The 25563-nt window shown below is 34.9% G+C and overlaps 2 protein-coding genes and 2 non-coding genes across 7 annotated transcripts; 2 read left to right on the top strand and 2 right to left on the bottom strand.

Moving 5' to 3' along the window:
* Positions 1-139: 139 nt before the first annotated feature.
* On the bottom strand, positions 140-11490 carry LOC135643265 (26S proteasome non-ATPase regulatory subunit 13 homolog B-like). 2 transcript variants are annotated; one of them, XM_065160015.1, is made up of 7 exons: positions 11172-11490; positions 9214-9660; positions 6030-6110; positions 2479-2675; positions 2226-2325; positions 376-581; positions 140-297 (listed from the first exon to the last, which is right to left on the bottom strand). In XM_065160015.1, exons 1-6 carry the CDS (start codon positions 11481-11483, stop codon positions 393-395), a joined length of 1326 nt encoding a protein of 441 aa, XP_065016087.1. In that variant the 5' UTR covers positions 11484-11490; the 3' UTR covers positions 140-297; positions 376-392. The 2 variants fall into 2 exon arrangements, with proteins under 2 accessions (XP_065016087.1, XP_065016086.1); XM_065160014.1 differs by having other exon boundaries at positions 140-581.
* On the top strand, positions 10734-10817 carry TRNAS-GCU (transfer RNA serine (anticodon GCU)). Its single transcript has one exon. It is a non-coding gene; the product is annotated as a tRNA-Ser (tRNA).
* A 5832-nt stretch (positions 11491-17322) lies between the features above and the next one.
* LOC103974896 (26S proteasome non-ATPase regulatory subunit 13 homolog A-like) lies at positions 17323-23715 on the bottom strand. Of its 3 annotated transcripts, XM_065158700.1 has the most exons (6): positions 23397-23715; positions 21439-21885; positions 21115-21201; positions 19372-19442; positions 19210-19295; positions 17323-17876 (listed from the first exon to the last, which is right to left on the bottom strand). In XM_065158700.1, the coding sequence occupies exons 1-3, from the start codon at positions 23706-23708 to the stop codon at positions 21169-21171; spliced, it is 792 nt and encodes a 263-aa protein (XP_065014772.1). In that variant the 5' UTR covers positions 23709-23715; the 3' UTR covers positions 17323-17876; positions 19210-19295; positions 19372-19442; positions 21115-21168. The 3 variants fall into 3 exon arrangements, with proteins under 3 accessions (XP_065014772.1, XP_065014773.1, XP_065014771.1); XM_065158701.1 differs by lacking the exon at positions 21115-21201; XM_065158699.1 differs by lacking the exons at positions 17323-17876; positions 19210-19295; positions 19372-19442; positions 21115-21201 and having other exon boundaries at positions 21224-21885.
* On the top strand, positions 22959-23042 carry TRNAS-GCU (transfer RNA serine (anticodon GCU)). The gene has a single exon. It is a non-coding gene; the product is annotated as a tRNA-Ser (tRNA).
* Positions 23716-25563: the final 1848 nt, after the last annotated feature.

The following is a 25563-nucleotide window of genomic DNA, read 5'->3' as shown; positions in this document are numbered from 1 at the left end:
GGACCGCGGGAATGTTCGATCCTAGGGTCAAAATCGTGATTTTGGTTACCAATGTTCCCAAAAGCAATGCGACGAAGCCCTTCGGTTAATAAATCAATGACTGTTCGTGCATAAATGTTCAACAGGGCAAATATAGAGATGTAAAAACGAATGGCATTTTCTGCATAAATGTTCGACAGGGAACACTGTTCCTGAATCACAAGTAAAATTTATCATCTGGCTACGAGATGTCACCCGCCTAAGAACTTGGAACTCAAGTCATATCTTGTTTGTGCCCACTTTAAGTTCAGAGAAATCCTGAAAATTTAGCAGAATACAGATTCAGCTGCGTACAAAAGTCATCAACAAAACCATGGCACAAGGCTACAGAAACACCTTTTCTCTCTTGCGCATCAGGCACAAGCCACCAGATCAGGTGTCTCGGCTTCGACCGACAACAAGGCTTGCCGCACCTTTCCCACCCAGGTATCCAGCCGATCACGCAGAGAACTTATTTGAGGAATTCCCAAAACCCTCGGCTGCACCCAGGAAACATGGACTGTGCCCTCCACTTGATCAATTATGCCTTCGATGAGGTGAACCTATAAACCATTGTGCCCATGATCAATATAAGGCAGAAACAATAAGAAGGTTTGACACGCATCTTGGCGACCAACTAGACATTGCAAAAACGGAAATATGTTCTTAGATATGCATCCAAGATGACCAAAAACCCTGAAACCACAATGCCTAATGATAATCTTAGTTGGGAGATCTTTCGACTTATCATGCCCAAATCAACATCAAGGCACCATTAGCAAATCCATTTTAATTGCAGTGGTAAGGGTTGATGAGGTCAAACCCTGCGACTAGAGCTTCAGCCCTGACTCCTCCAGCCTTCTTTTCCATCAGAAATATGCAAAAACATTATCTTAATGTGGCACTACAAACAAAATACAACACGAACAACCCATAAAGCGCAACAATTAAGTCAGGCTACATCAATCTTTTCCTACCATGAAGATCAAATTTCCCCAACTAAATAATAGTCACACTACAAACGAAATACCAAACAGAAATTTTGTATCAAGAAAAAAAATGCCATCAGCTACATAATTTCCAGAGAAATAGCTATAATTAATTCACAGCCTGAATGAAATCATCCTGCTGATGTAACTAAAACAAAGCAGCCACTTCATTCACAATCATCATGCACAACAGGAGTCAGCAGGAACAAGAAAAATACAAACAAGAACTGAACTAGTTAACCCCCATAAAAAAGCATATAGAAAGAGGAGAAACAGGAAATACCCTCCCTAGGAGAGACAGATGCAGAAGTGAAGAGAAAAATGATATAATTCTTGCGCTTACAGTTTGATTGGTCTGATGATGGAAAAATCAAGTAATTTGTACTAGGTATCCTGATAATAACCATCAGAAACAATCAAGAGATCATCATCTATGGGGCCTACTGTCCTGCCAGCACTTTGATTAATTGGTAAGTATGAAGCAGGAAAAAAGAAGGTTAGGCATAGGAGTACTTTATTTTAAAAGCTGAAGAAAAAAAAAATTTATGCTTGTAAGATTACAAGCATTCAACCAACAGTCCATGTTGAGTTGGTTGGGCAAGCAATTATTACTACTTCATATGAGGCTAGTCATGGGCTCAATCCATTGTAATAACAAAAATTTCTAACACAATGGTTGGCAGTGCTAGACTCAGTTGCCTGACAGATTTAGTCAGTATCGTGGCTTGATTCCCAATATGATGTTCACTCGGGGTGGTGATATTGCCCCGAATGCCAATTATGTAACAGGTATAACCAGCAAAATGCCCACCATCTTTTAGGTTCCAGCTTCTTGGTCCTCGTAATTGACGGTGGAATGGTTGGACCTTCTATGGCCTGAGCTCTAACGGAAAAAAAAAAAAAATGAAAGATTCATGAAACAAAAAAGTTCCAACAATCATGCTAATCAACCAAACAAGTACCGCATGCCTACAAAATATGATCTTACCAAATGTTATGGGCTAAAACACCAGAAATGAGATAAATATAGAACACATAAATAGACATCCATAATGGTGTATTCCCTAGCATGAAAAACCAAATTATAAAAAACTGAAGTGAACAGGTCAAACACTAAGGTTGACATTTTGTGCTTCTCGCTTTCTTTCAGATAGCAAAATCTACCTCCTAATTTGTGTAATAGTTTATAAGAGAATGCAGAATTAGGTAAAAACTTACGGAGAGGCTTTTCATAAGAAGATATTCCACATCCTCAATCGAAAGTTTAGTTCGTTCAGCAATGACACTCAATGGAATGGTTCGATCTTCAGATGGCCGACTACAAGGAAACAAAGTGCAAAAGCAAACAACTGTATATCTGTGGAGTCACTTTGAAAAGTAATAACTTCATAATTAAATGAAAAATAAGCGCAATTAGCAACAAACATGAGCCACCTTTAGAAAAGGATTAATCTTTTCTAGCAGAAATTACCTTGAGATGATTTCCATCAAACATAAAATATTAATTTTTTCAAGTAGTTTCTTCTCATTCTCCACTAATGCCGGCTGTGCACATAAAGCGATATTATGTACACGACAAAGTTCTTGATAGCGAAGTAGGTTTCCACTGTTAAAAGCATGAAGGATATGGTAGAGCCACTCCACATTGGTCCCAGTCAGACTATTGATCTGCAAAACATCAAAAAATTATCAATTAACTAGAATCAGCACTCACTTTAAAAAAAATGAGATAGGTAAGCAACATCATGCATGTTAGTTTTATGCATTCACATAACCAAGAAAAAATTAGAGTAAAAGCAAAAAAAGAATTAAGAATTGCACCATGCAAAATAAATCAAGCTCTTTATAGAAGTTTCCTTTGTTTTGCATTTTCTCCATAAGATATCTCCATCACTTTTGAATTTTATATATTTGTTATTTCATGTACTCCTGAAATCTTGAAGTTTCGTATAGAGTACTGATGCAAATTAACCGAGAGGGTGCACAGGCGTATTGATTTTTTAAGGGTTTACACAAAAAAAAGGTATATGAAACTACCACTTTGTTCCAATCTACAGGCAGCTCACTCATGAGATTCTTTTCATATTTGTCTCTGAAGTTTAAAAGTCCAAGCAAATCCAAGCGTTGAGATGTATAAGTCGACTTTACAAGATGGATATGCATATGACTCCAATTACAAGGATATTATAAAATTCAAAAACTAAGTGATGCAAGAAAAGCTGAAAAGTAACCCTCATAAATGCAGGTGTCCCTTGCATCCTATTATTGCACTGTTTGCAATATTTGTTTGTGGAAGTAACAATCTTCCATGAGGCAGCAAGTAGAGCGAGAACAAGTGGTAGATACAAGGTCATTGCAGGAATAAAGATATCAGAGGCAAGTGAGGCTGGAAGAAAAAACATAAAGGAGAAAGACACCAAAGAAAAACTACATAAGGTATAAGGATAACACTGTTTTGATTTAGAAAAATTCCATCATAGATTCACTCTAAAAATCCAGAAATGATCATTATTATGGATAACTAAAAGACTTGAGAAGAGTTTCTCTTCCAAAAAGACTAAGGAGATAAATCAAATGAATGTAAATTCTCTTAGCAGCCACTGATTAAATAAGACGATAACTGCCTCTTCTAGTACTCGTTAAAAGATTTTCATCCAAAAAGAAACCAAGCCATAAGCTTCATTCCCAGTGCCATTTAGATTGTTTTGGAGACATGCAGCATTTCTTTTCTGCTAACCAATGTTTGAGTCCAAATAGAACTCTCAAAATGCATTAGGAGAAAGTACCGAAGGTCCTGTTGATGCCACACAAACATGAACAGTAATTGAACTCTATAACAACCAAAGACTCCTAATTAGAATCAAATCTGAAGCTAAGTTATTCACATAATTGACTCACTAATTTAATGTGAATATGAATTGACTTAACCTGAATTAAAAATTAACCTAACCTACCAAGTATTGATTTGTATAAAACTGCACCAATCGCTTCTATTGTGCAACATTATACTGTCGTGATTGCATTGTGTTGCAAAGATCCTTCATGTTCAAGATCTGGTGTAAAATGCCAATTTAAGTTTATTCAACTGTATCATCTGGCAAATCAGCTGCAAACTTGTTAACACTAGTTAGTCACCACCAATGCTTGTATCCATCAATCTAAAAACTATAAAAGTAGAATCCCACTTAGAACCAATTAACCAACTACAATATTGACTCTGGGTCTAACTTGAACATGAAATGATGTAGCCATGAAACTAAAGACAACAGGTGTTCCCTTTTAGGATAGAAATTGTGTCATTATTTTTACAACTCCAGGAAAAAAATCAATAAACCAATACTGCATTGGTTTAAGTTGCTCATTTTTCTTTTCCCTTTCTGTAACTCTAACTATTGGTAAAACTTGATCATGCTTCATGTATAATTATCACTAGTAAATAATACAGAGTGATCATATAATCAATTGTCTAAAATGAAAAATCTGATTCTATAATTAATTGTCTACAATGAAAAATCTTTCTATGCCAGTTTCTATCCATTTCCTATTAACTCTTATATGCTTTCTCCTGCTGCTCACACCAATGTTTCATACCATAGCCTTCTACCTTGTCAGCCCTCTAAATGTCTTTCTTAATCTTCTGTTTTCTGCCTCAGTGTTGGAAAATTATTAGTATATTACTACCAGACAAGACCATGTCAGTCTTGAAAAACATATCAGAAATAGATTGCAAACCAGGAGTTCCAAGGCTCACAAAATCTGGACCGGAACCAGCTAGGGGTGATAAGATCAGGATTGGCTAGAGAACTCAACAGCCAAATAGCATTTGTTACTTTATTCTGCAATAAGCCTGAATAACTTATTTGAAAATATCTCAGGAAAAAAATTAATGATAAAGTTAAGCATACATAAACACCTACAAAAACTCTCCAACCTCAAAATCATGATCAGACTAACATAGCATAGTTCAACATTAGATACGAAAATGAGAGTATGAGACATTTATTTCTTAACTCAAAACCAAATAGCATTTCCTCTTCTGTGCATATATCATTTGCTAGTTTAAAGTAGTCTTCAACTATTCCCAACCTTCTTAAGAATAATAATTATTTTGGTAGTACACTATAAGCGGTACCACTAACTAAGAACTGCTACAGAAGATTTCAGAGTTACCCTAGAAAAGAAAAAATCATTTGCAAATATACAAACACCAACTTGTTTGACAAAATCTATAACTACAATTAAAAGTTCTCTAGAAACCCCTTCTTGAATCCTGTCAAAAATGTCCTAGCAAACTTTCACTTCGCAGAAGGTAACTCAAGAGATATTTTATTATTTAATGCTGAACATCAGGCTTACAATATAATAAAAGCGAGGCTCCCTTCTTTTGTTTTCCACATCGTGATAGCAAATTGCTGAAGCATCGATATATGTATGATAAAAACCTAAGGAGCCTTTGGAATAAACAGGCACTCAGCTCTAACATATATTAGTAAAATCCTTAATTAGGAAATTCTGGCAGGTACTACAGAACGGTAAAAACAGTTGGGACAAGGCTATTGAGTTGCCATGTCTTATAAAATGTCACACGTAGTAATACACTAATACCTATATTACATTTAAAAATTTCCAACTTCCAATGCAATATTTGACTATAAATACACATTTATGTACTGATTTAAAAAATAAAATATTAGATTATGAAAATAGTTTATTAGTTACTTAATATACACAGCACATAAAAACAAAATAAAATCTGACAGTTTACACAAGTTGACCATGCAAAACTCTGTATTATGCATGAAAATATCAACATGATGACAAGTAATTAATACACAAAGTGCAGAAGATTTCAATTTGAATAAGCAAAAATAAAGGAGACAAAACAATGAGAAAGTGCTATAATGTAAATTAACAATTATAAGTGTCCTCTATATCCCGACACATTTTTTTTTAAAAAAAGGTCATCTACCATCATCAGCCAAAAGGAAAAAAAACTCTTAATTATTAGTAAAACTCTCTTACAATTGGATGGGCAAGCAATTCCCCGAAATTGAATACGTTATCACCGAGCAAGGCAGAAAGGGACAGATCAAATGCCAAATCCTGAAAAAAGGAAACAGGTAATAACTAAGATGAGATCAAGCTTCAACTGAAGGAGTTCCAGAACTAAGATGTGCAAGAACTCGAACACTTTTAATCATTAGATCAAACAATATTAACAAATTATGGCAACATAAAAATGGAAAATCATTTTTTTGTTCCATTTCTATCAAAAAAACAATAAATATAATCCTTTATTCCACTAGAGAACAAATTACCCGGGACAGACTACACACCATCGAACTTTCATAACTGATTAAATATTTAACAAAAATCACTTTAGTCAGGCCAATTTGTGACATCAGGCAAATTTGTGTCAAAGAATCAGAGAATACTGGAGGCATAAGTTGCTTTCCAACTTTATACAACACACCTGGTTTTATTTAGTCTAGGAACTCGAGTAAGAAAAACAAGCTTGCTAAAACTTCTTATAGCTGAAAGCTTGATGTTCGTGTTATCTCGGTCAAGAAAATCGCATCTTTCCGTAAATGCTTTCTGGTAATTTGCCATAAATAATGTGATTATATGAATAGAATAATTCTCTTATAATTTGGTGGGAAAAGAAGTCACAAAACATCTTGTTCTATTAGTAGTAGCACGGCACTTCTTTCTTGTCGTTTGATATGGCTATCAAATTTGCTGGTGAATCACATGAAACCCACCTTCTTCTCATCTTTAAGATGTTATTTTGTGTTTCTCAGTCTCTTTCAATTTTCTGACAAGTAACAACAAAAAAACAGAATGCCCATGCTTCTTCCACTAATGTTTGATTTCTTCTTATAAACTAATAAAGAGAGAACCTGATTATCATCAGTCTATGTTTTGTGAAAAACAACAAATTATATCATGTTTTTCCTTCCCACACCCATGAAAAGCTTCAGTTAATTATGTGGGTCTCTCTTCTATTCATCACATTTTAACCTGATGACAGAAGCAATCAGACTGCATTTTAATTCAGGAAAAAAGTCCATATGACCGATGACACTAAACAAATTATATTAAGAAATTCAAACAAGAAGGTGGATCCATTTCCACTAAACTCCATCAAGAAGACTGAGACATGTGATGAGCCAATTAAAAGTTATTATATGACAAATTTACAAATAATGAATCCAAAGGTACACCAAGTTGTTGTCTGAGATACCAATAACTAGGCAAACCATAGGGACCCACATAGTGTCAGGAGCTAGTACATATCTCCAATTCTACTTCAATAATTTCCAACTGCCAAAGATTGTAATTGCAAGTAACAATACAAATCATGTGTCCATTATGTAAACAAGTTTACTAAGTGAGAAAAATCCATCCAAATATATCTCCTTTTAATTTTCAAACTTCAAATGAGTTGCTGGAGCTGTGTGTTGATATAGCCAAAAATACTTAGGTCCATAAGAGAATCTCATGCCCAAACTTTAGATTGAGGAGACTCAGATTTAATATGCATAACACCCACAGGCATACAAGTCTTTTCCTTAATTTAGCAATATTCGGTCTTCTTCCTATCTGAGTCAAACTTATTATTAAAGCATATGCGACAAATTTCATCATATTAAATACCATGATATGCCAAGCATCTTGCCAAATAAGGACCAATCCAACCAGGTAAACAAATATGCTGTTCAACTATATTTTAATTATTTTGTGCAAGCCAAACGGCACACTCCCTACCAGGTTCTGATTTTGGTATCAAATATTTTAAAATATTTAGCCTTACTTCAAACTAATTTTATCCTCTTCTAATTAATTTCTTTCTTTTGAAATTCCCATTATTCTCACATCTATATCAAACTTCCTAATATTTTCATTTGCCAATGATTGCTGTTTTGACTTCATCTTACCACAACATCTTTCCTTTGGTGACACATCACTACCTTTAGACTTTCCATGATTTTCTTACGTTACTCTTTGATAAAGATCAATTAAAGCCCAAAACTCAAAGTTGAGTATACTTCGGTTTAGGTGGAGTCTGTACGTGTTAGGTTTTAGTTCTCCTTTTTTGTATTGTTGGAATTGATTTTATGGATATTTTATAGATTTAAATTGTCACAGGGATTTTTATATGTTCTAGGTATTTTCAAAGTTATTTTACTATCATATTGGGAAATGATACTTTATCAGATTTGAGTATTTTTTGTTTAGCTTTAGAAAGGATTCTTCTATTGAGAAACGATCTACTTTCAGGTTTGGATATATTTTAGTTAGCTTCAGGAATGAGTTAATATGATTTAATAGGATAGGATTAGATAGAGATTCCCTACCTTTTACTTTCGCTTGAGACTTAAGTATTTTATATTATAAATATGGGTTAAATCCTGAACCTTGTAACATGAAATATAAGAAATTTTTGTTTATGAAAACATTTGAGTTCTCTAGGCCATGTGACATTCAACAACAACAAATCGCAATGTCCCAATTATGTAGGGTCAGCTGCATGGATCTTCTTCCACCATTGAGTTTTACCCAAATCAATATCCTTTATTGAGTTAAGAACTTTTAAATCAATTATCTATAATTTCTAGCAAAGTCTTTTAAATCTCGCTACCCTTTCTTGCATCATTGATATTGATTGTCTCGTCATCTAACTGCAGCATCAAATAGGTTTCTTCGAACTTGCCCATAACAGCTTAGACAGTTCTCCCATATCATTTTTTTTCCTCCTTATTGAGCATAAGCCATATCTACATCACACCTAACATTTTATATCCTAGTTCAAGCAAGACAGCAAGAAAAATACCTACTCCATCTATTATCAAAACCTCTTATAATGAAATTGTGGCTTCACCTGACAACCACTAGCTTCCTTGATAAAAAGGGAAGTCTGATGCCAGAAAAATTCTCATTCACGCAAGGCTGGCTTATCCATTTTCATCTTCCAGCCAACATGCCAATGACCAAATAAAAGCACATAAAAATAAGGTTATAATAAAAAATGCAAGTAAATTGCAAGCGACGTTAAAGAATGGGTAGACACTTAAGCATGATTACTTGATAAAATTTTACTGAGTACGTAGAAAAAGCTAACTACACAAGAACAAAAATCTTCAATTAAGTTTGGCAAAACAAAATTTTGGTTTTGACATCTCCACAAAGAGAAGAAGTGATATACCAACTTGAATGATTCCGAAAGTGTCTCTACTGTAGTGTAGGCCAAATGAAGGAGAGTGCTCTTATAGAACTCAGCAAACTCTTGACGAGATTTATGATACTGAGAGGACATCCAATAATACTTAGCATGAACCGATGGATCAATGTCAGTCATGCTATCTAGTGTACTCTTCCCCTGTTCCAGAAGCCTTTTGCACTCCTTTTGATTTCCTATTTCCAGATTAATTTCAGCTATTTGCATATTTACATAAACGATAGTTTCCTCATTCTGCAAGTCCCTTGTGGCATGCAACTTCTCAATTATTCCATCTAGATAGCTGATTGCAGCTTCTTTTTCTGAATACTGATGTGATACTACAACAGCAAAGTGTGCAAACTTCAGGAGATTGATTTTTGTCTCAAATTCTGCAATGAAGTTATGATATAGTTGTATAAGGGAATCACCCGCCTGAAATCATGCAAAGTAAACGTAAAGGTGAAAAAGATAGAGTATGCATTCAGACAACATACATAAAAATGATTAACAAGATAAAATAAAATAAAATAATAAGGTTAACATCAATGAACATGAGAAATCAGTTTCCAAGGCATCTAAAATTAACAGATATTGAGCATTTAGGTAATTTATGAGTGAGATTTGGAAGAGAATGAGAGTGACAAAGTGAAGGAATGCAAGAGATAAGAAGAAAAGAGAAAGTAGAGTGCATTTAATCAGTCCAAAGAGGCCCCAATGATTCTCTTTGAATGGGATATAACCGTACAGGGGCAATAACAACTTTATATCGGACGACAAGCCCAGTACAAGAAGGCTTCTAGGCCGTAACACCCATACAGGGCTTCAACTGCCTATTTTTAAGTGGACTACATCCCAATCGATGGTCAAACGGATAAATAACTATAGAACCATACCGAATTAAGCAAACCTTGCTTCTAGCCATATTGAAAATTGCTACAATGATAAAATAAAAGAATCTTATAAGAGAGTGCACAGCACAATTCAAGAATGAGTGTTAACAATGTAGAAAAGAAAACAATAGCACTGAGAAACATGACCAACTATACATAAATCTGATGGGGGAAGACATCAAGGAAAGTTGGGGAAGTTCTTAATTCAATTGTAATAAGACTAGTGGCTGGAATTTAAGTTCTCCTTGAGTCCACAGATTGGTGAACCATCAGCGACATACTATTATAAATAACATAGTACCCCTGGCATTGGTCAAAACCATACCAAAAATCAAGAACTTAACGTTATCTGATGCTAAATGGCAGTCTGGTCCTCTTTCAGGTTCTATTAAATAGAACTACAATCAGAATGCTTTAGTGCACATCTCCTCAATATTTAGCCAAAAGTGAGAAACAAAGTCAAATTTGGGGTGGCCGTATCAGATGGAAGAATTAAATAAAATTGGTTATTTATTAACAACTGTAGCTGATAACACACGTTCCCAACACTGATCAACGGGAATCACACGGATACAGGGTTACATATTTGTTGAAATTTCTATTTTATTTAAATTGGGAGAGATGGCTGAGTGGACTAAAGCGGCGGATTGCTAATCCGTTGTACGAGTTATTCGTAGGGTTCGAATCCCTCTCTCTCCCCGGTCGCTCTGATTACTTGATACTTCAGATTTCGAAGGAATTCCGATTCTTTTTTTTTATATAGGTAAAGTGACTTGCAATCGAAATTTGTTTTAGAAAATAATTCATCAATTAGAGGTGCAAAAATCAAATTATTTTTCTTTATAATGCTCGATCTTTGGCTTTCAGTCTGACTTATACCCACATAAGTAACATCATCCGACAAATCTAAATGATGCATACTGAAAGCCCCAAGTTTGCTTCAAATCCCACGGAGCGCAAATATCGGAAAGAAGATCAAACGCACTGGAACCGAATCCACTAGGCCCTAGAACAAACAACGACGCGCAAATAGGAGTCGGGGAAGTGGCGGACCTGGACGACGGCCAAGCGAACGAACTGCTCGAGCTTGAGCGTCAGCTGGTGCCATAGCTTCCGCTGATACAGATCCGCAAAGGCGCTGTACCAATCGGCCAGCTCCGGCTGCGCATGCCTCTGCGCTTCCAGGTATTGGAGTGCCCCCGTCATCGATGGATCAGCCATCACCCTCGGATAGAAGAGATTGAAGACGATTCTCGGCGAAGCATCAAACCCCGTGTGTTCCCTTTCCCCTTCCCCTATTCCGGCGTGGACGTCGAGATACGGATCCACCACCGCTGTCCTATTTCTTGCAGCCGGTTGGATCATACGCAATCAGCACAGCCCGTCCGATCTGAAGGATCTGATGAATCAGGAAGCCACGGGCTTTGGTGAGTTAATAACCGTCCGATCTAAAGGATCTGATGAATCAGGAATCCATGGGCTTTGGTGAGTTAATAATCGTCCGATCTAAAGGATCTGATGAATCAGTAATCCACGGGCTTTGGTGAGTTAATCAACGTACAACCACTTAAGGGTTTGGTTGGAAGCATCTTTTATTATTTATGACGTAAAATGATTAAAAATAAGTAAATAATCAAATAAAACGATTTGAAGATAAAGAAAAATAAAATATTAAAATAGTTTGTAATAATATTTTTAATATTTTTTCAACCGTCTGAAAGATTTCATATTATATGCCAGTTGAGGGAATTATACAAAATAAGAATGTGATTGATAGTTGGGAAATTATATTTAGTAACATAATAAATTTTATTAGAAATAACATCAACTATAATATTTTTTAACAAAAAATAATAATTATATGACTTTCTTAATATGAAAATAATATTTTATATTTTAAAAATAACACGAGAAAAGTCATACAGAACATCAACCTTGAGAAACTTATTTCTGATTCTATGAGAAGCTTATTCCGGAGACAAGAAACAGATACAGAGGATGTTCTTTGTCGTCTTGTTCATGGATGTCGAAGACTACTAGTAACTGGTCAACCCTGACAGCAACAGTAAAGGTACGTTGGCTGGGGCCCCGCTTGACAATACCCTTGTCGTCCACAGTAGACTGTGCACTTGTCATTGGTGCAATACGGCATGGGGCCGCAGGACACGATCGGTTTCGCAGCCACCTCCATATCTACGTACACAGCAGAAAAAGAGTTAAACAGATCATATTATATATATATATAGAGAGAGAGAGAGAGAAGACAAAGCTTCTTCACCTGCGGAGATGATAAGAACGAGAGCAACGAGGAGGAGAGCTGAAGGGAACGGCTTGGCGGATTTAGTTACAGCCATTACTGAGATCGCCTTTGTTGATGGCTTCAACTCATCCCATCTTAGCTCGTCTTTTATAGACCGGTCGATAAAAGTAGCGTAAAGGGAGCGAATCTTTTTTCTAATTTATTATTGCCAGCATATAAAAAGGGTTATTCGCTAAAATAATTTAATAATAAAATTTTATCTATTCTCATATTTAGTTTTTATCAAAAGAAATTCTTTTTTTTTCATTCTAGACTAAAATATCCTCTGTAAAATAAAAAAAAGATAATAGATGTCTATTGATCATAGCATCTAGTTTTTTTAGATTGAACTGATTTATTGTTTAATCTAAATAAAATTAATTTTATTAAACTAATTGATTTAATAAAACTAAGTATTTAATTTATTATTATTATGGTTTAGATTGTTCTTTTTTTGTTTTCTAACTCACCCCACTACTCCATTATTCCAATGCAACAACAATGTTGAAGAAGATCGTTATCAACCTGCTTGTCGACGGTGGCTAGCAACATTGTGGTCTTTCTCATCATCGTCTCCTTCATTGTTGCCAACAAGAAGTAAGGACAGCATGTGCACTAGTCGTCTAAAGCAGTAGTAGGTGAGAACAGGAGAGAAACGTGAGTCCCGTTAATGGTGTTAGTGGTGGCACTGTCGCCGATGGCTTCTTGCCAATAAGCCATCATCAAAGAGGAGAGGAAGGGGAGTCACAGTCATCATTGCCAAGGGGGCAAAAGGATATTAAATTTATGCCAATAATACGTCGGCTTGTTTGTCATCATCATGATCGTCGGTTGAGCATTGAGCCTTGATGATCAATGAGGCAATCAAGTTGTAGCCTAGTTGTTGTCATCCAACCTTCCCCTTGATCGTAGTAATCATGGCCATGAGCCTCAATGATGAGCAATTGCTAGCATCGCCATTCTTCTTCTCATTTATGTACGTGGTCATCATCATCAATAAAACCATTTGTTGAGCCTTGGTGAGCAACGAAGGTATAGTGTAGTTATCACTAATATCCCGAGGTAGCCATTATTAACATCCTTTTTCCAATGGGTCACCATCGCCTTCAAGGAAGCATTGTAGAACCTCGATGATCAACGGTTCATCGTTATATCCTTATTTAACTATGTAGCCTCATTGAATCACTATATGATTTAACACAATATTAGTAAAGCATGTATAGTGTTATTGAAGCCTCGACATTGTCCTTTACAATATTGTTGAAGTGTTGATTGCATCGACTTATCATTCAGTACATCGTGAATCATTCATCGCAACAACAACAAATATATAGCATTAAATGAATACATGTTTATAGTTTAGTAGTATTAATTTTTAATATCGTTTAAGTATATGCTATTTATGAGTAGGATAGTATTTTTTGGCAAATGTGCCATAATATTATAAGACATTGTAAACTTGTGATAGTTTTGAATCTAAAGTTATCATTTTGTAATTGATGTTATAATCCTTATTGTATTTTTATTTTTGATAATATTTGTAAAGTGAATTTTAGGATAATTACTTGTTGAGATATCTTTTACTCGGATCACCACATGTCAAATTTTATTAATTACACTAAAATCATCAAAAAAAAATTTTAAAAAATGGTATTAATCAACTTAGAATCATGTCATAGCAGTTTTTAATAAGTTTTGATCGGTTATATTCACTATAACTCGAGTTATATGTTAAAATAAAAAAATGATGCTAAACATATTAAAATTATGTTATGATTATTATAGAGAAGTTTCAATAGGTTTTAACAAATTACTAAAATTATACTCGCATTATACTCGATCATAAATTTAACCATGAACATCCTTTATTTAAACAATTCAACAACCTAAAATAATATCCTTTATTTAAACAATTCAACAACCTAAAATAAAAAAAAATAGAAAAATTGATACTACACATGTAAAAATGATGTTATCATGTCAACATAAATGTTTGGATAGTTTTAGAGATAATTTTTCTATTTAAACTTGAGTTACACTTTGGTTATGCTCGAGTTATATTCGATCATATATTTAACGTACAAATCCCCTATTTTAACGCTCGAGTTACACTTTGATTTTCCTATTTACATTTGAGTTACACTTGATTTATACTCCAAACCTCACTGTGAATATAGAAAACTATCAATAATAATCCTAAAGGTGTTCCAAATATACATATGCTTCTCCTGAATATCTCTACTAAGCTTATTGATATAGACCTAAATCTTGACATTTCAATAATAAAAAATCATCAATAAAGACACACTTTTAGTTTTAGATCAATCTTGCCTTATTTCACAAAAAAAAAAAAAATGATAACACCCTTAGGATTAGTGCACATACTTAATGGATGAACGAGAAAAATCATCAAAAAAAAAATTTTGAAAAAAAAGGAGAAGTTTACCACTGAAGAGAGGAGGATGCCATCGTCAATGAAGACACTATCGTTCGTAACCAGAGAGGTGATGAGATAACCATTGCTTAGTGATATTGTTAACGCAAATGTTATGGAGAAGTCGTTGCCCGAGAGGGAAGGTGTTGTAGTCGTTTACAAATACCAGAGAAGGGCATAGGAGTTTGTCATCGTCAGAGAGTAGAGGAGTTCGTTGTTGTCAGAGAGTAAAGGATACCAACTAAATTCGCAAATACTAGAGAGGACCAGAGAGGTTCGTTGCTAGAGAGAGAGAGAGGAGCTTGCCATTGCCGGAGAGGGGAGGATGCCATTGTCAACAAAGACACCATCCTTCACAGCCAAGAGGAGATGAGATCTCCATTGTTCGATGATGCCACCAATACAACTGTTATAGAGAAGTTGTCGGAGAGGGAATGATATCATAATCATTCACAAATACTAGAGAAGGGCAGAGGAGTTTATCGTTGTTGGAGAGGAATAGAAGAGTACATTATTGTTAGAGAGTAAAGGATACTAACATTGTTCACAAATACTAGAGAGGAGCAAAGGGGTTCATCGCTACAGAGAGAGGAGGAGTTCATCATCACCAAAGAAGGGAGGATGCCGCTACCGATTATAAATACCAAAGAGAAGTAAAGGAGTTCATCACCATCAAAGAGGGGAGGATGCTATTGCTATTCGCCATCAAAGAGGGGCAAAGGAGATGAGAGGAGTGCTAACTACCGATTATTTTAGGGCTATACTTGTTTTGGTGCAACACTTGTGTAACATTCTTTGCCTTTTGATTCAAACCCAGCTCGATCCGGATCTGACCTAAATACATTAGACTCGAACCGCACTCTCGACCAAACCGAACCAACTCTTGGATCTCTTTGGTTTGAATTAGGTTGCTTGATTCAATAAAAACAGTCAACCCAATTTTAAGGGTATTTTTGATATTTTAAATATAAAAGACTCACTTTTATAAAAATGAAAGATTATGACATCATCTCATAAAATCCTGTTATTAAGGATTTTTTAATATAAATTGCCCTATAACATCCATAAGATAGATGAACCAAAAGAGTCGATACATGAATTAGCTTTATTTCTTTGGCAGATTTTTTCGTTTGTGATGAGTGTTTGTAAAGATATGATCAGCATTTATTAATGTAACAATAGTTATTTGACATAGCCTTTTAAAGAAAACATTAATTTTTTTCTTATAGAGCCTTTCACCTTTTTTGAGTGTCATTGTCTCACAGAGTGTTTGATTATCTTTGGATTCATTTTCTAAACTGTTTTTTTTATTTTCATTTTAAAATTGATTGTTCCTTTGTTTTATTATGTTCAATTCTCATTTAATCTATAGCGTTGAGTTGGAGCAATAACACTAAAATATATTCTAATTAAATTATAAATATGTTTAATATATGTTAAAATTGAAATAAAAAGTTTAGAAAAAAACCCAAAGGCATATTATATCCACCGGTCTTCTAAAATACAATCAGGATAGTTCTTTTAAGAGAAAGAATCAAAAGATATATTTGATATCAATAAAATAGAAGAATGTGAACTAAAAAGCAAAACAAAAGAGACAAAAAGGAAAACTTCTCTTAATTTTCTACTTTTTTTTTTCTATTTTTTCTAATACAAACATTGATATGGCGGCAAAAGAGGCTTGTTTATAGCTTAACATTCCCAATGAGAGATTGCCATGTGGCGGCACTATAAAGGTAATATATCATCTATAGTGACAAGGGTAAAAGGGTAAATTTAATTAAAAATATTTGAGAAAATAAAAGAAGAAGCTTGACTACTCTCATTTTGCTATTGGTAATCTCCATAAAAAATAATAAAAATATAATTTTATTATTTATAACTCATCAATTTATCGATCATATTTTTATTTTCACAATCTCTTATTTTCTCGATTGTCCAAACTCACTCCCCACTCATGATTAGGAAACTATTTACGCACATACCATAAAGGGATATAGTTCTCAAATTCATCATCCAACCATTCCCTGATTAGAAGAGCATTTATGTTAGTATCACATAAAGATATCTTAGGAATATAAAAAGGAGCTTACTATTTAGAGCCTCATTCTTACTATTTATAACCCCCCTTATTATTCATTATCATTTAAATATTATTAAAATAGTATTTTTACTATTTATAATCTTTCTAATTTTATTTTTACTATTTTCTTTATCTTTTTTTTTTCCCCCTCCATATAGCCCCGCACATATCCTACTTAGCAGTTTTCAAAAGCTTGGAACATTATATATTTTAGATTAATGCAACCAATTATGATGATGATATCTCCTGAACTATTATAGAATATATATAATCCTAATAATGTTAAATAATGATAATAAATATCAACAACTATTTATCACCTCATTCGTGCATTTTCTTCAACAAAAAAAGAAAAATCCATTCACCAATAGTGTCACTCAGTATCAACTATCAATAAACTCTCTAACAACACTCAAAATCAGCAGCAGCTAAGAGTCCCATCCATATTACAGAATGATGCATGGTGCATACATAATGTTCGTCTCTCTTATGCCTCCTGGAAAAATAACTAAATGATTAAAAGAACAGATATTCATCCAAAAGAACAACCCCTTGTTCTTTTTTTGTTTTTGAACTTCTCAATGCTTAGATTACAAGGAGTAGTGTATACATATCTCAAACTCTAAAACACCTCATGTACACACTGAAGTAGAATATCTTGCTGTAAACTTGGATCATCCTCTTTATTGTTTTTCATTTGTTTAAAGAAAAAGGACCTCAGTGTAATCTATTTAAGCTTCGCATAGCACGAGGCGACACTGGTTGCAAATGCAAGACTGGGATATCAAACGAACACATTATTTGTCATAGCTGACATAACACTATAACACGGTGCACAAAGGAACCCTAACAGCTCCTTTGCAGTATAAAGCAAAATACTAATCTTCATATTAAGCCTCCTTAGCAGCACCGGATTGTGCTTTTAGATTCAGAAACACAGCCCTGCATATTTAGATTAGATACAAAGTAGCCATTAGCATACGATACCTAATCATAAATGATTAGAATTAAACTAACACTGAGTACATGCACGAGATACATGTATATGTATGAAATTGGATCCTTTTAGAAAGATCTTTGATATTGTGCTTTACAGGATGATTCATTGGTGTGACCTAGAAAATGCCTGTCACAGATGCCAACTTGCAAACCATTTTGCAACATGTTTGACCAGTGGGTTGTGAGTTTCTCTTGATATTTCTTCATCATGATCTTATCAACTGGCTTAAAGTATCTAAAACAAAATTATTGAAAATTTGACTTCTCTTTTGGCATGATAAGATTGGCCTTCACCCTCTAACCACATTAAAGGCATCGAAACTGGAGATCATCTATTGTTCCTATATTTGTGGCCATAAGAACCTATCAATTTATTTAAAAAGGTTTCTATGATTTTAAGTTGCAATTCAACTTCATCAATTGGGTAGTTGTGATTTTGTGTTGACGATGGTTCAATCTGATTCATCTTATCAAAACCCTAATTAGTGTCATATGTCACCAATATAATCTAATGACAGGTTGTTTATGTTCCACGATGAGTTGTAACACATGGTTTAGTCTTATATCCCTTGAGGCCCCCCCCCCCCCCCCCCCCCCCCCCCCCCCTCCCCCGTTGCCAGACGAGGGGATTGAGGTGGTGGATGATACTCATAAACAGCTAGGAGAATTCTCTCCTACATAACACTTCTTTTCCCTACCTCCCGTTTCAATAACAATTAAGATATTTATTACTTAGTTATTTTTGTATTCCTTCCCGGTTAGAATATCAGAGTGATAATTTAGGTAATTTAAATTACTAATCAAGTCAACTCAAAGTAAGTATGATTTCGGTCATTTAGATTACTCATTGAGGCTTCATGAAAAAGTAGGTATCATTTAGATCATTTAAATTATTGGCTGTCTTTATTTTCAGGTTTATGAATATATAAACCGAGCAATTATAACTGCACCAAAGAGTATATCAGCAGAAATACAGTTTTGGATAATACGCACTAAAACAACATTTTCATGTGCAACAAAGTCTTTAGTCGATCCAACAAAACTATTGCATACAATTTCATTTATCAATACATCCTGCCTATGCATTCCTACATGTGCTTGAGAGAGTGAATCAAATGAAATAATCATGCACAAATTTTAAGTGAAATGCTAATTTATAGCCAACTGGGCAAATAAAAGGACTAAACGGTCTCATGAAAAAGAAAGTACATTATCAAATAACAAAAATGTTATCATCCTGTAATAACCAGAAATCAAATAAATGAGAAGCACATACCAGCATGAGGCAATAAAGCTGTGGAATAGAACACGCAGCTGCAGAGGCATATATTGGTAGTTTATCCAACCAACTATAGGCCAAAACTGCACATCAAACACCAATGAGAGCTTGCAGACAGACAAGAAAGTTCCAAATGTATCAGAAAACAGATGATAGTACCCTCCATGAAGTCAGTTGAACAGATGGGTAATCTTTCCTTATTTTCCCTCTCACCAAACTAAATGATCTACCTGCACATACACAAAAGCAGTAAGATAAGCAAATGCATCCTTTCAATACTCAGAGTAGTCATTGTTCTTATAAGCTTCCACAATAAAGGATCAAACTGTATAAAACTTTGAAGCGAGAAAGCATTAAGTAAGCAAAGATTATCTTCAAGATAAACCAATAGTTTGTACATAGTTTTATACGTCTGTCATGGAGAGATATCAGTCCCTCATCACATTTGCTTTAATTATGGGCCTGAGATTTGGAAGTTGTTAACCAACTCAAATGTATCAATCCATTGCCACATTTGCACTACCTATCTTTCATAACTCATACTGAGTGACTCAGCATAAAATCCTGATCTAACGAAGCAGTGAGACATGCAACAGAACAGTTATACAAATAACCCAGAATATAGTTTGTGCTTTCTAATCCGTTTTTACCCTAGTTCTCGTCCGGTTGATTTTCCATTGAAGTTGGAAATCTCCAGAGACGCTGGAGATCTACCACTTCAAACCCTGGAGATGACAACAAAATTGGAAACATCCAAGCTTCTGGAAAAAATTTGACTTGCAAGATCACTAAGATACAAACTATCAGATGTAAACTAAAATGTTGGGAAGTCAGTGATCAAATAATTTTATCCTCTTCTAATTAATTTCTTTCTTTTGAAATTCCCATTATTCTCACATTTATATCAAACTTCCTAATATTTTCATTTGCCAATGATTGCTGTTTTGACTTCATCTTGCCACAACATCTTTCCTTTGGTGACACATCACTACCTTTAGACTTTCCATGATTTTCTTACGTTACTCTTTGATAAAGATCAATTAAAGCCCAAAACTCAAAGTTGAGTCTACTTCGGTTTAGGTGGAGTCTGTACGTGTTAGGTTTTAGTTCTCCTTTTTTGTATTGTTGGAATTGATTTTATAGATATTTATAGATTTAAATTGTCATAGGGATTTTTATATGTTCTAGGTATTTTCAAAGTTATTTTACTATCATATTGGGAAATGATACTTTATCAGATTTGAGTATTTTTTGTTTAGCTTTAGAAAGGATTCTTCTATTGAGAAACGATCTACTTTCAGGTTTGGATATATTTTAGTTAGCTTCAGGAATGAGTTAATATGATTTAATAGGATAGGATTAGATAGAGATTCCCTACCTTTTACTTTCTCTTGAGACTTAAGTATTTTATATTATAAATATGGGTTAAATCATGAACCTTGTAACATGAAATATAAGAAATTTTTGTTTATGAAAACATTTGAGTTCTCTAGGCCATGTGACATTCAACAACAACAAATCGCAATGTCCCAATTATGTAGGGTCAGCTGCATGGATCTTCTTCCACCATTGAGTTTTACCCAAATCAATATCCTTTATTGAGTTAAGAACTTTTAAATCAATTATCTATAATTTCTAGCAAAGTCTTTTAAATCTCGCTACCCTTTCTTGCATCATTGATATTGATTGTCTCGTCATCTAACTGCAGCATCAAATAGGTCTCTTCGAACTTGCCCATAACAGCTTAGACAGTTCTCCCATATCATTTTTTTTCCTCCTTATTAAGCATAAGCCATATCTACATCACACCTAACATTTTATATCCTAGTTCAAGCAAGACAGCAAGAAAAATACCTACTCCATCAATTATCAAAACTTCTTATAATGAAATTGTGGCTTCACCTGACAACCACTAGCTTCCTTGATAAAAAGGGAAGTCTGATGCCAGAAAAATTCTCATTCACGCAAGGCTGGCATATCCATTTTCATCTTCCAGCCAACACGCCAATGACCAAATAAAAGCACATAAAAATAAGGTTATAATAAAAAATGCAAGTAAATTGCAAGCGACGTTAAAGAATGGGTAGACACTTAAGCATGATTACTTGATAAAATTTTACTGAGTACGTAGAAAAAGCTAACTACACAAGAACAAAAATCTTCAATTAAGTTTGGCAAAACAAAATTTTGGTTTTGACATCTCCACAAAGAGAAGAAGTGATATACCAACTTGAATGATTCCGAAAGTGTCTCTACTGTAGTGTAGGCCAAATGAAGGAGAGTGCTCTTATAGAACTCAGCAAACTCTTGACGAGATTTATGATACTGAGAGGACATCCAATAATACTTAGCATGAACCGATGGATCAATGTCAGTCATGCTATCTAGTGTACTCTTCCCCTGTTCCAGAAGCCTTTTGCACTCCTTTTGATTTCCTATTTCCAGATTAATTTCAGCTATTTGCATATTTACATAAACGATAGTTTCCTCATTCTGCAAGTCCCTTGTGGCATGCAGCTTCTCAATTATTCCATCTAGATAGCTGATTGCAGCTTCTTTTTCTGAATACTGATGTGATACTACAACAGCAAAGTGTGCAAACTTCAGGAGATTGATTTTTGTCTCAAATTCTGCAATGAAGTTATGATATAGTTGTATAAGGGAATCACCCGCCTGAAATCATGCAAAGAAAACGTAAAGGTGAAAAAGATAGAGTATGCATTCAGACATCATACATAAAAATGATTAACAAGATAAAATAAAATAAAATAATAAGGTTACCATCAATGAACATGAGAAATCAGTTTCCAAGGCATCTAAAACTAACAGATATTGAGCATTTAGGTAATTTTTGGGTGAGATTTGGAAGAGAATGAGAGTGACAAAGTGAAGGAATGCAAGAGATAAGAAGAAAAGAGAAAGTAGAGTGCATTTAATCAGTCCAAAGAGGCCCCAATGATTCTCTTTGATTGGGATATAACCATACAGGGGCAATAACAACTTTATATCGAGCGACAAGCCCAGTACAAGAAGGCTACTGGGCCGTAACACCCATACAGGGCTTCAACTGCCTATTTTTAAGTGGACTACATCCCAATCGATGGTCAAACGGATAAATAACTATAGAACCATACCGAATTAAGCAAACCTTGCTTCTAGCCATATCAAAAATTGCTACAATGATAAAATAAAAGAATCTTATAAGAGAGTGCACAGCACAATTCAAGAATGAGTGTTAACAATGTAGAAAAAAAAACAATAGCACTGAGAAACATGACCAACTATACATAAATCAGATGGGGGAAGACATCAAGGAAAGTTGGAGAAGTTCTTAATTCAATTATAATAAGACTAGTGGCTGGAATTTAAGTTCTCCTTGAGTCCACAGATTGGTGAACCATCAGTAACATATTATTATAAATAACATAGTACCCCTGGCATTGGTCAAAACCATACCAAAAATCAAGAACTTCACGTTATCTGATGCTAAATGGCAGTCTGGTCCTCTTTCAGGTTCTATTAAATAGAACTACAATCAGAATGCTTTAGTGCACATCTCCTCAATATTTAGCCAAAAGTGAGAAACAAAGTCAAATTTGGGGTGGCCGTATCAGATGGAAGAATTAAATAAAATTGGTTATTTATTAACAACTGTAGCTGATAACACACGTTCCCAACACTGATCAACGGGAATCACACGGATACAGGGTTACATATTTGTTGAAATTTCTATTTTATTTAAATTGGGAGAGATGGCTGAGTGGACTAAAGCGGCGGATTGCTAATCCGTTGTACGAGTTATTCGTAGGGTTCGAATCCCTCTCTCTCCCCGGTCGCTCTGATTACTTAATACTTCAGATTTCGAAGGAATTCCGATTCTTTTTTTTTATATAGGTAAAGTGACTTGCAATCGAAATTTGTTTTAGAAAATAATTCATCAATTAGAGGTGCAAAAATCAAATTATTTTTCTTTATAATGCTCGATCTTTGGCTTTCAGTCTGACTTATACCCACATAAGTAACATCATCCGACAAATCTAAATGATGCATACTGAAAGCCCCAAGTTTGCTTCAAATCCCACGGAGCGCAAATATCGGAAAGAAGATCAAACGCACTGGAACCGAATCCACTAGGCCCTAGAACAAACAACGACGCGCAAATAGGAGTCGGGGAAGTGGCGGACCTGGACGACGGCCAAGCGAACGAACTGCTCGAGCTTGAGCGTCAGCTGGTGCCATAGCTTCCGCTGATACAGATCCGCAAAGGCGCTGTACCAATCGGCCAGCTCCGGCTGCGCATGCCTCTGCGCTTCCAGGTATTGGAGTGCCCCCGTCATCGATGGATCAGCCATCACCCTCGGATAGAAGAGATTGAAGACGATTCTCGGCGAAGCATCAAACCCCGTGTGTTCCCTTTCCCCTTCCCCTATTCCGGCGTGGACGTCGAGATACGGATCCACCACCGCTGTCCTATTTCTTGCAGCCGGTTGGATCATACGCAATCAGCACAGCCCGTCCGATCTGAAGGATCTGATGAATCAGGAAGCCACGGGCTTTGGTGAGTTAATAACCGTCCGATCTAAAGGATCTGATGAATCAGGAATCCATGGGCTTTGGTGAGTTAATAATCGTCCGATCTAAAGGATCTGATGAATCAGGTAATCCACGGGCTTTGGTGAGTTAATAACCGTCCGATCTGAAGAATCTGATGAATCAGGAATCCACGGGCTTTGGTGAGTTAATAACCGTCCGATCTAAAGGATCTGATGAATAAGGAATCCATGGGCTTTGGTGAGTTAATAACCGTCCGATCTAAAGGATATGATGAATCAGGAAGCCACTGGCTTTGGTGAGTTAATAACCGTCCGATCTAAAGGATCTGCTGAATCAGGAATCCACGGGCTTCGGTGAGTTAATAACCGTCCGATCTAAAGAATCTGATGAATCAGGAATCCACGGGCTTTGGTGAGTTAATCGACGTACAACCACTTAATGGTTTGGTTGGAAGCATCTTTTATTATTTATGACGTAAAATGGTTAAAAATAAGTAAATAATCAAATAAAACGATTTGAAGATAAAGAAAAATAAAATATTAAAATAGTTTGTAATAATATTTTAAATATTTTTACAACCGTCTGAAAGAATTCATATTATATGCCAATTGAGGGAATTATACAAAATAAGAATGTGATTGATAGTTGGGAAATTATATTTAGTAACATAATAAATTTTATTAGAAATAACATCAACTATAATATTTTTCAACAAAAAATAATAATTATATGACTTTCTTAATATGAAAATTATATTTTATATTTTAAAATTAACACGAGAAAAGTCATACACAACATCAACCTTGAGAAACTTATTTCTGATTCTATGAGAAGCTTATTCCGGAGACAAGAAACAGATACAGAGGATGTTCTTTGTCGTCTTGTTCATGGATGTCGAAGACTACTAGTAACTGGTCAACCCTGACAGCAACAGTAAAGGTACGTTGGCTGGGGCCCCGCTTGACAATACCCTTGTCGTCCACAGTAGACTGTGCACTTGTCATCGGTGCAATACGGCATGGGGCCGCAGGAGACGATCGGTTTCGCAGCCACCTCCATATCTACGTACACAGCAGAAAAAGAGTTAAACAGATCATATATATATATATATATATATATATAGAGAGAGAGAGAGAGAGAAGACAAAGCTTCTTCACCTGCGGAGATGATAAGAACGAGAGCAACGAGGAGGAGAGCTGAAGGGATCGGCTTGGCGGATTTAGTTACAGCCATTACTGAGATCGCCTTTGCTGGTGGCTTCAACTCATCCCATCTTAGCTCGTCTTTTATAGACCGGTCGATAAAAGTAGGGTAAAGGGAGCGAATCTTTTTTCTAATTTATTATTGCCAGTATATAAAACGGGTTATTCGCTAAAAAAATTTAATAATAAAATTTTATCTATTCTCATATTTAGTTTTTATCAAAAGAAATTCTTTTTTTTTTTCATTCTAGACTAAAATATCCTCTATAAAATAAAAAAAAGACAATAGATGACCATTGATCATAGCATCTAGTTTTTTTAGATTGAACTGATTTGATGGATCGGACTAGATTTATTGTTTAATCTAAATAAAACTAATTTTATTAAACTAATTGATTTAATAAAATTAAGTATTTAATTTATTATTATTATGGTCTAGATTGTTCTTTTTTTTTTTTCTAACTCACCCCGCTACTCCATTATTCCAGTGCAACAACAATGTTGAAGAAGATCGTTATCAACTTGCTTGTCGACGGTGGCTAGCAACATTGTGGTCATTCTCATCATCGTCTCCTTCATTGTTGCCAACAAGAAG

Source organism: Musa acuminata, chromosome BXJ3-7, assembly GCF_036884655.1.
Source record: "Musa acuminata AAA Group cultivar baxijiao chromosome BXJ3-7, Cavendish_Baxijiao_AAA, whole genome shotgun sequence".
Lineage (NCBI taxonomy): Eukaryota > Viridiplantae > Streptophyta > Magnoliopsida > Zingiberales > Musaceae > Musa > Musa acuminata.
This window is presented reverse-complemented; position numbering and strand designations above follow the sequence as displayed.

What these genes read in the sequence shown, in the direction of transcription:
- LOC135643265 (XM_065160014.1), bottom strand. Translation starts at nt 11,483, where the DNA reads ATGATCCAACCGGCTGCAAGAAATAGGACAGCGGTGGTGGATCCGTAT. An exon ending in TTTCGGAATCATTCAAGTTG is followed by an intron (nt 6,111 to 9,213) that starts GTATATCACTTC and finishes TCCTTTTTTCAG; the next exon opens with GATTTGGCATTTGATCTGTC. An exon ending in TTGATGGAAATCATCTCAAG is followed by an intron (nt 2,326 to 2,478) that starts GTAATTTCTGCT and finishes GTTTCCTTGTAG; the next exon opens with TCGGCCATCTGAAGATCGAA.
- LOC103974896 (XM_065158699.1), bottom strand. Translation starts at nt 23,708, where the DNA reads ATGATCCAACCGGCTGCAAGAAATAGGACAGCGGTGGTGGATCCGTAT. An exon ending in TTCGCTTGGCCGTCGTCCAG is followed by an intron (nt 21,886 to 23,396) that starts GTCCGCCACTTC and finishes GCATGATTTCAG; the next exon opens with GCGGGTGATTCCCTTATACA.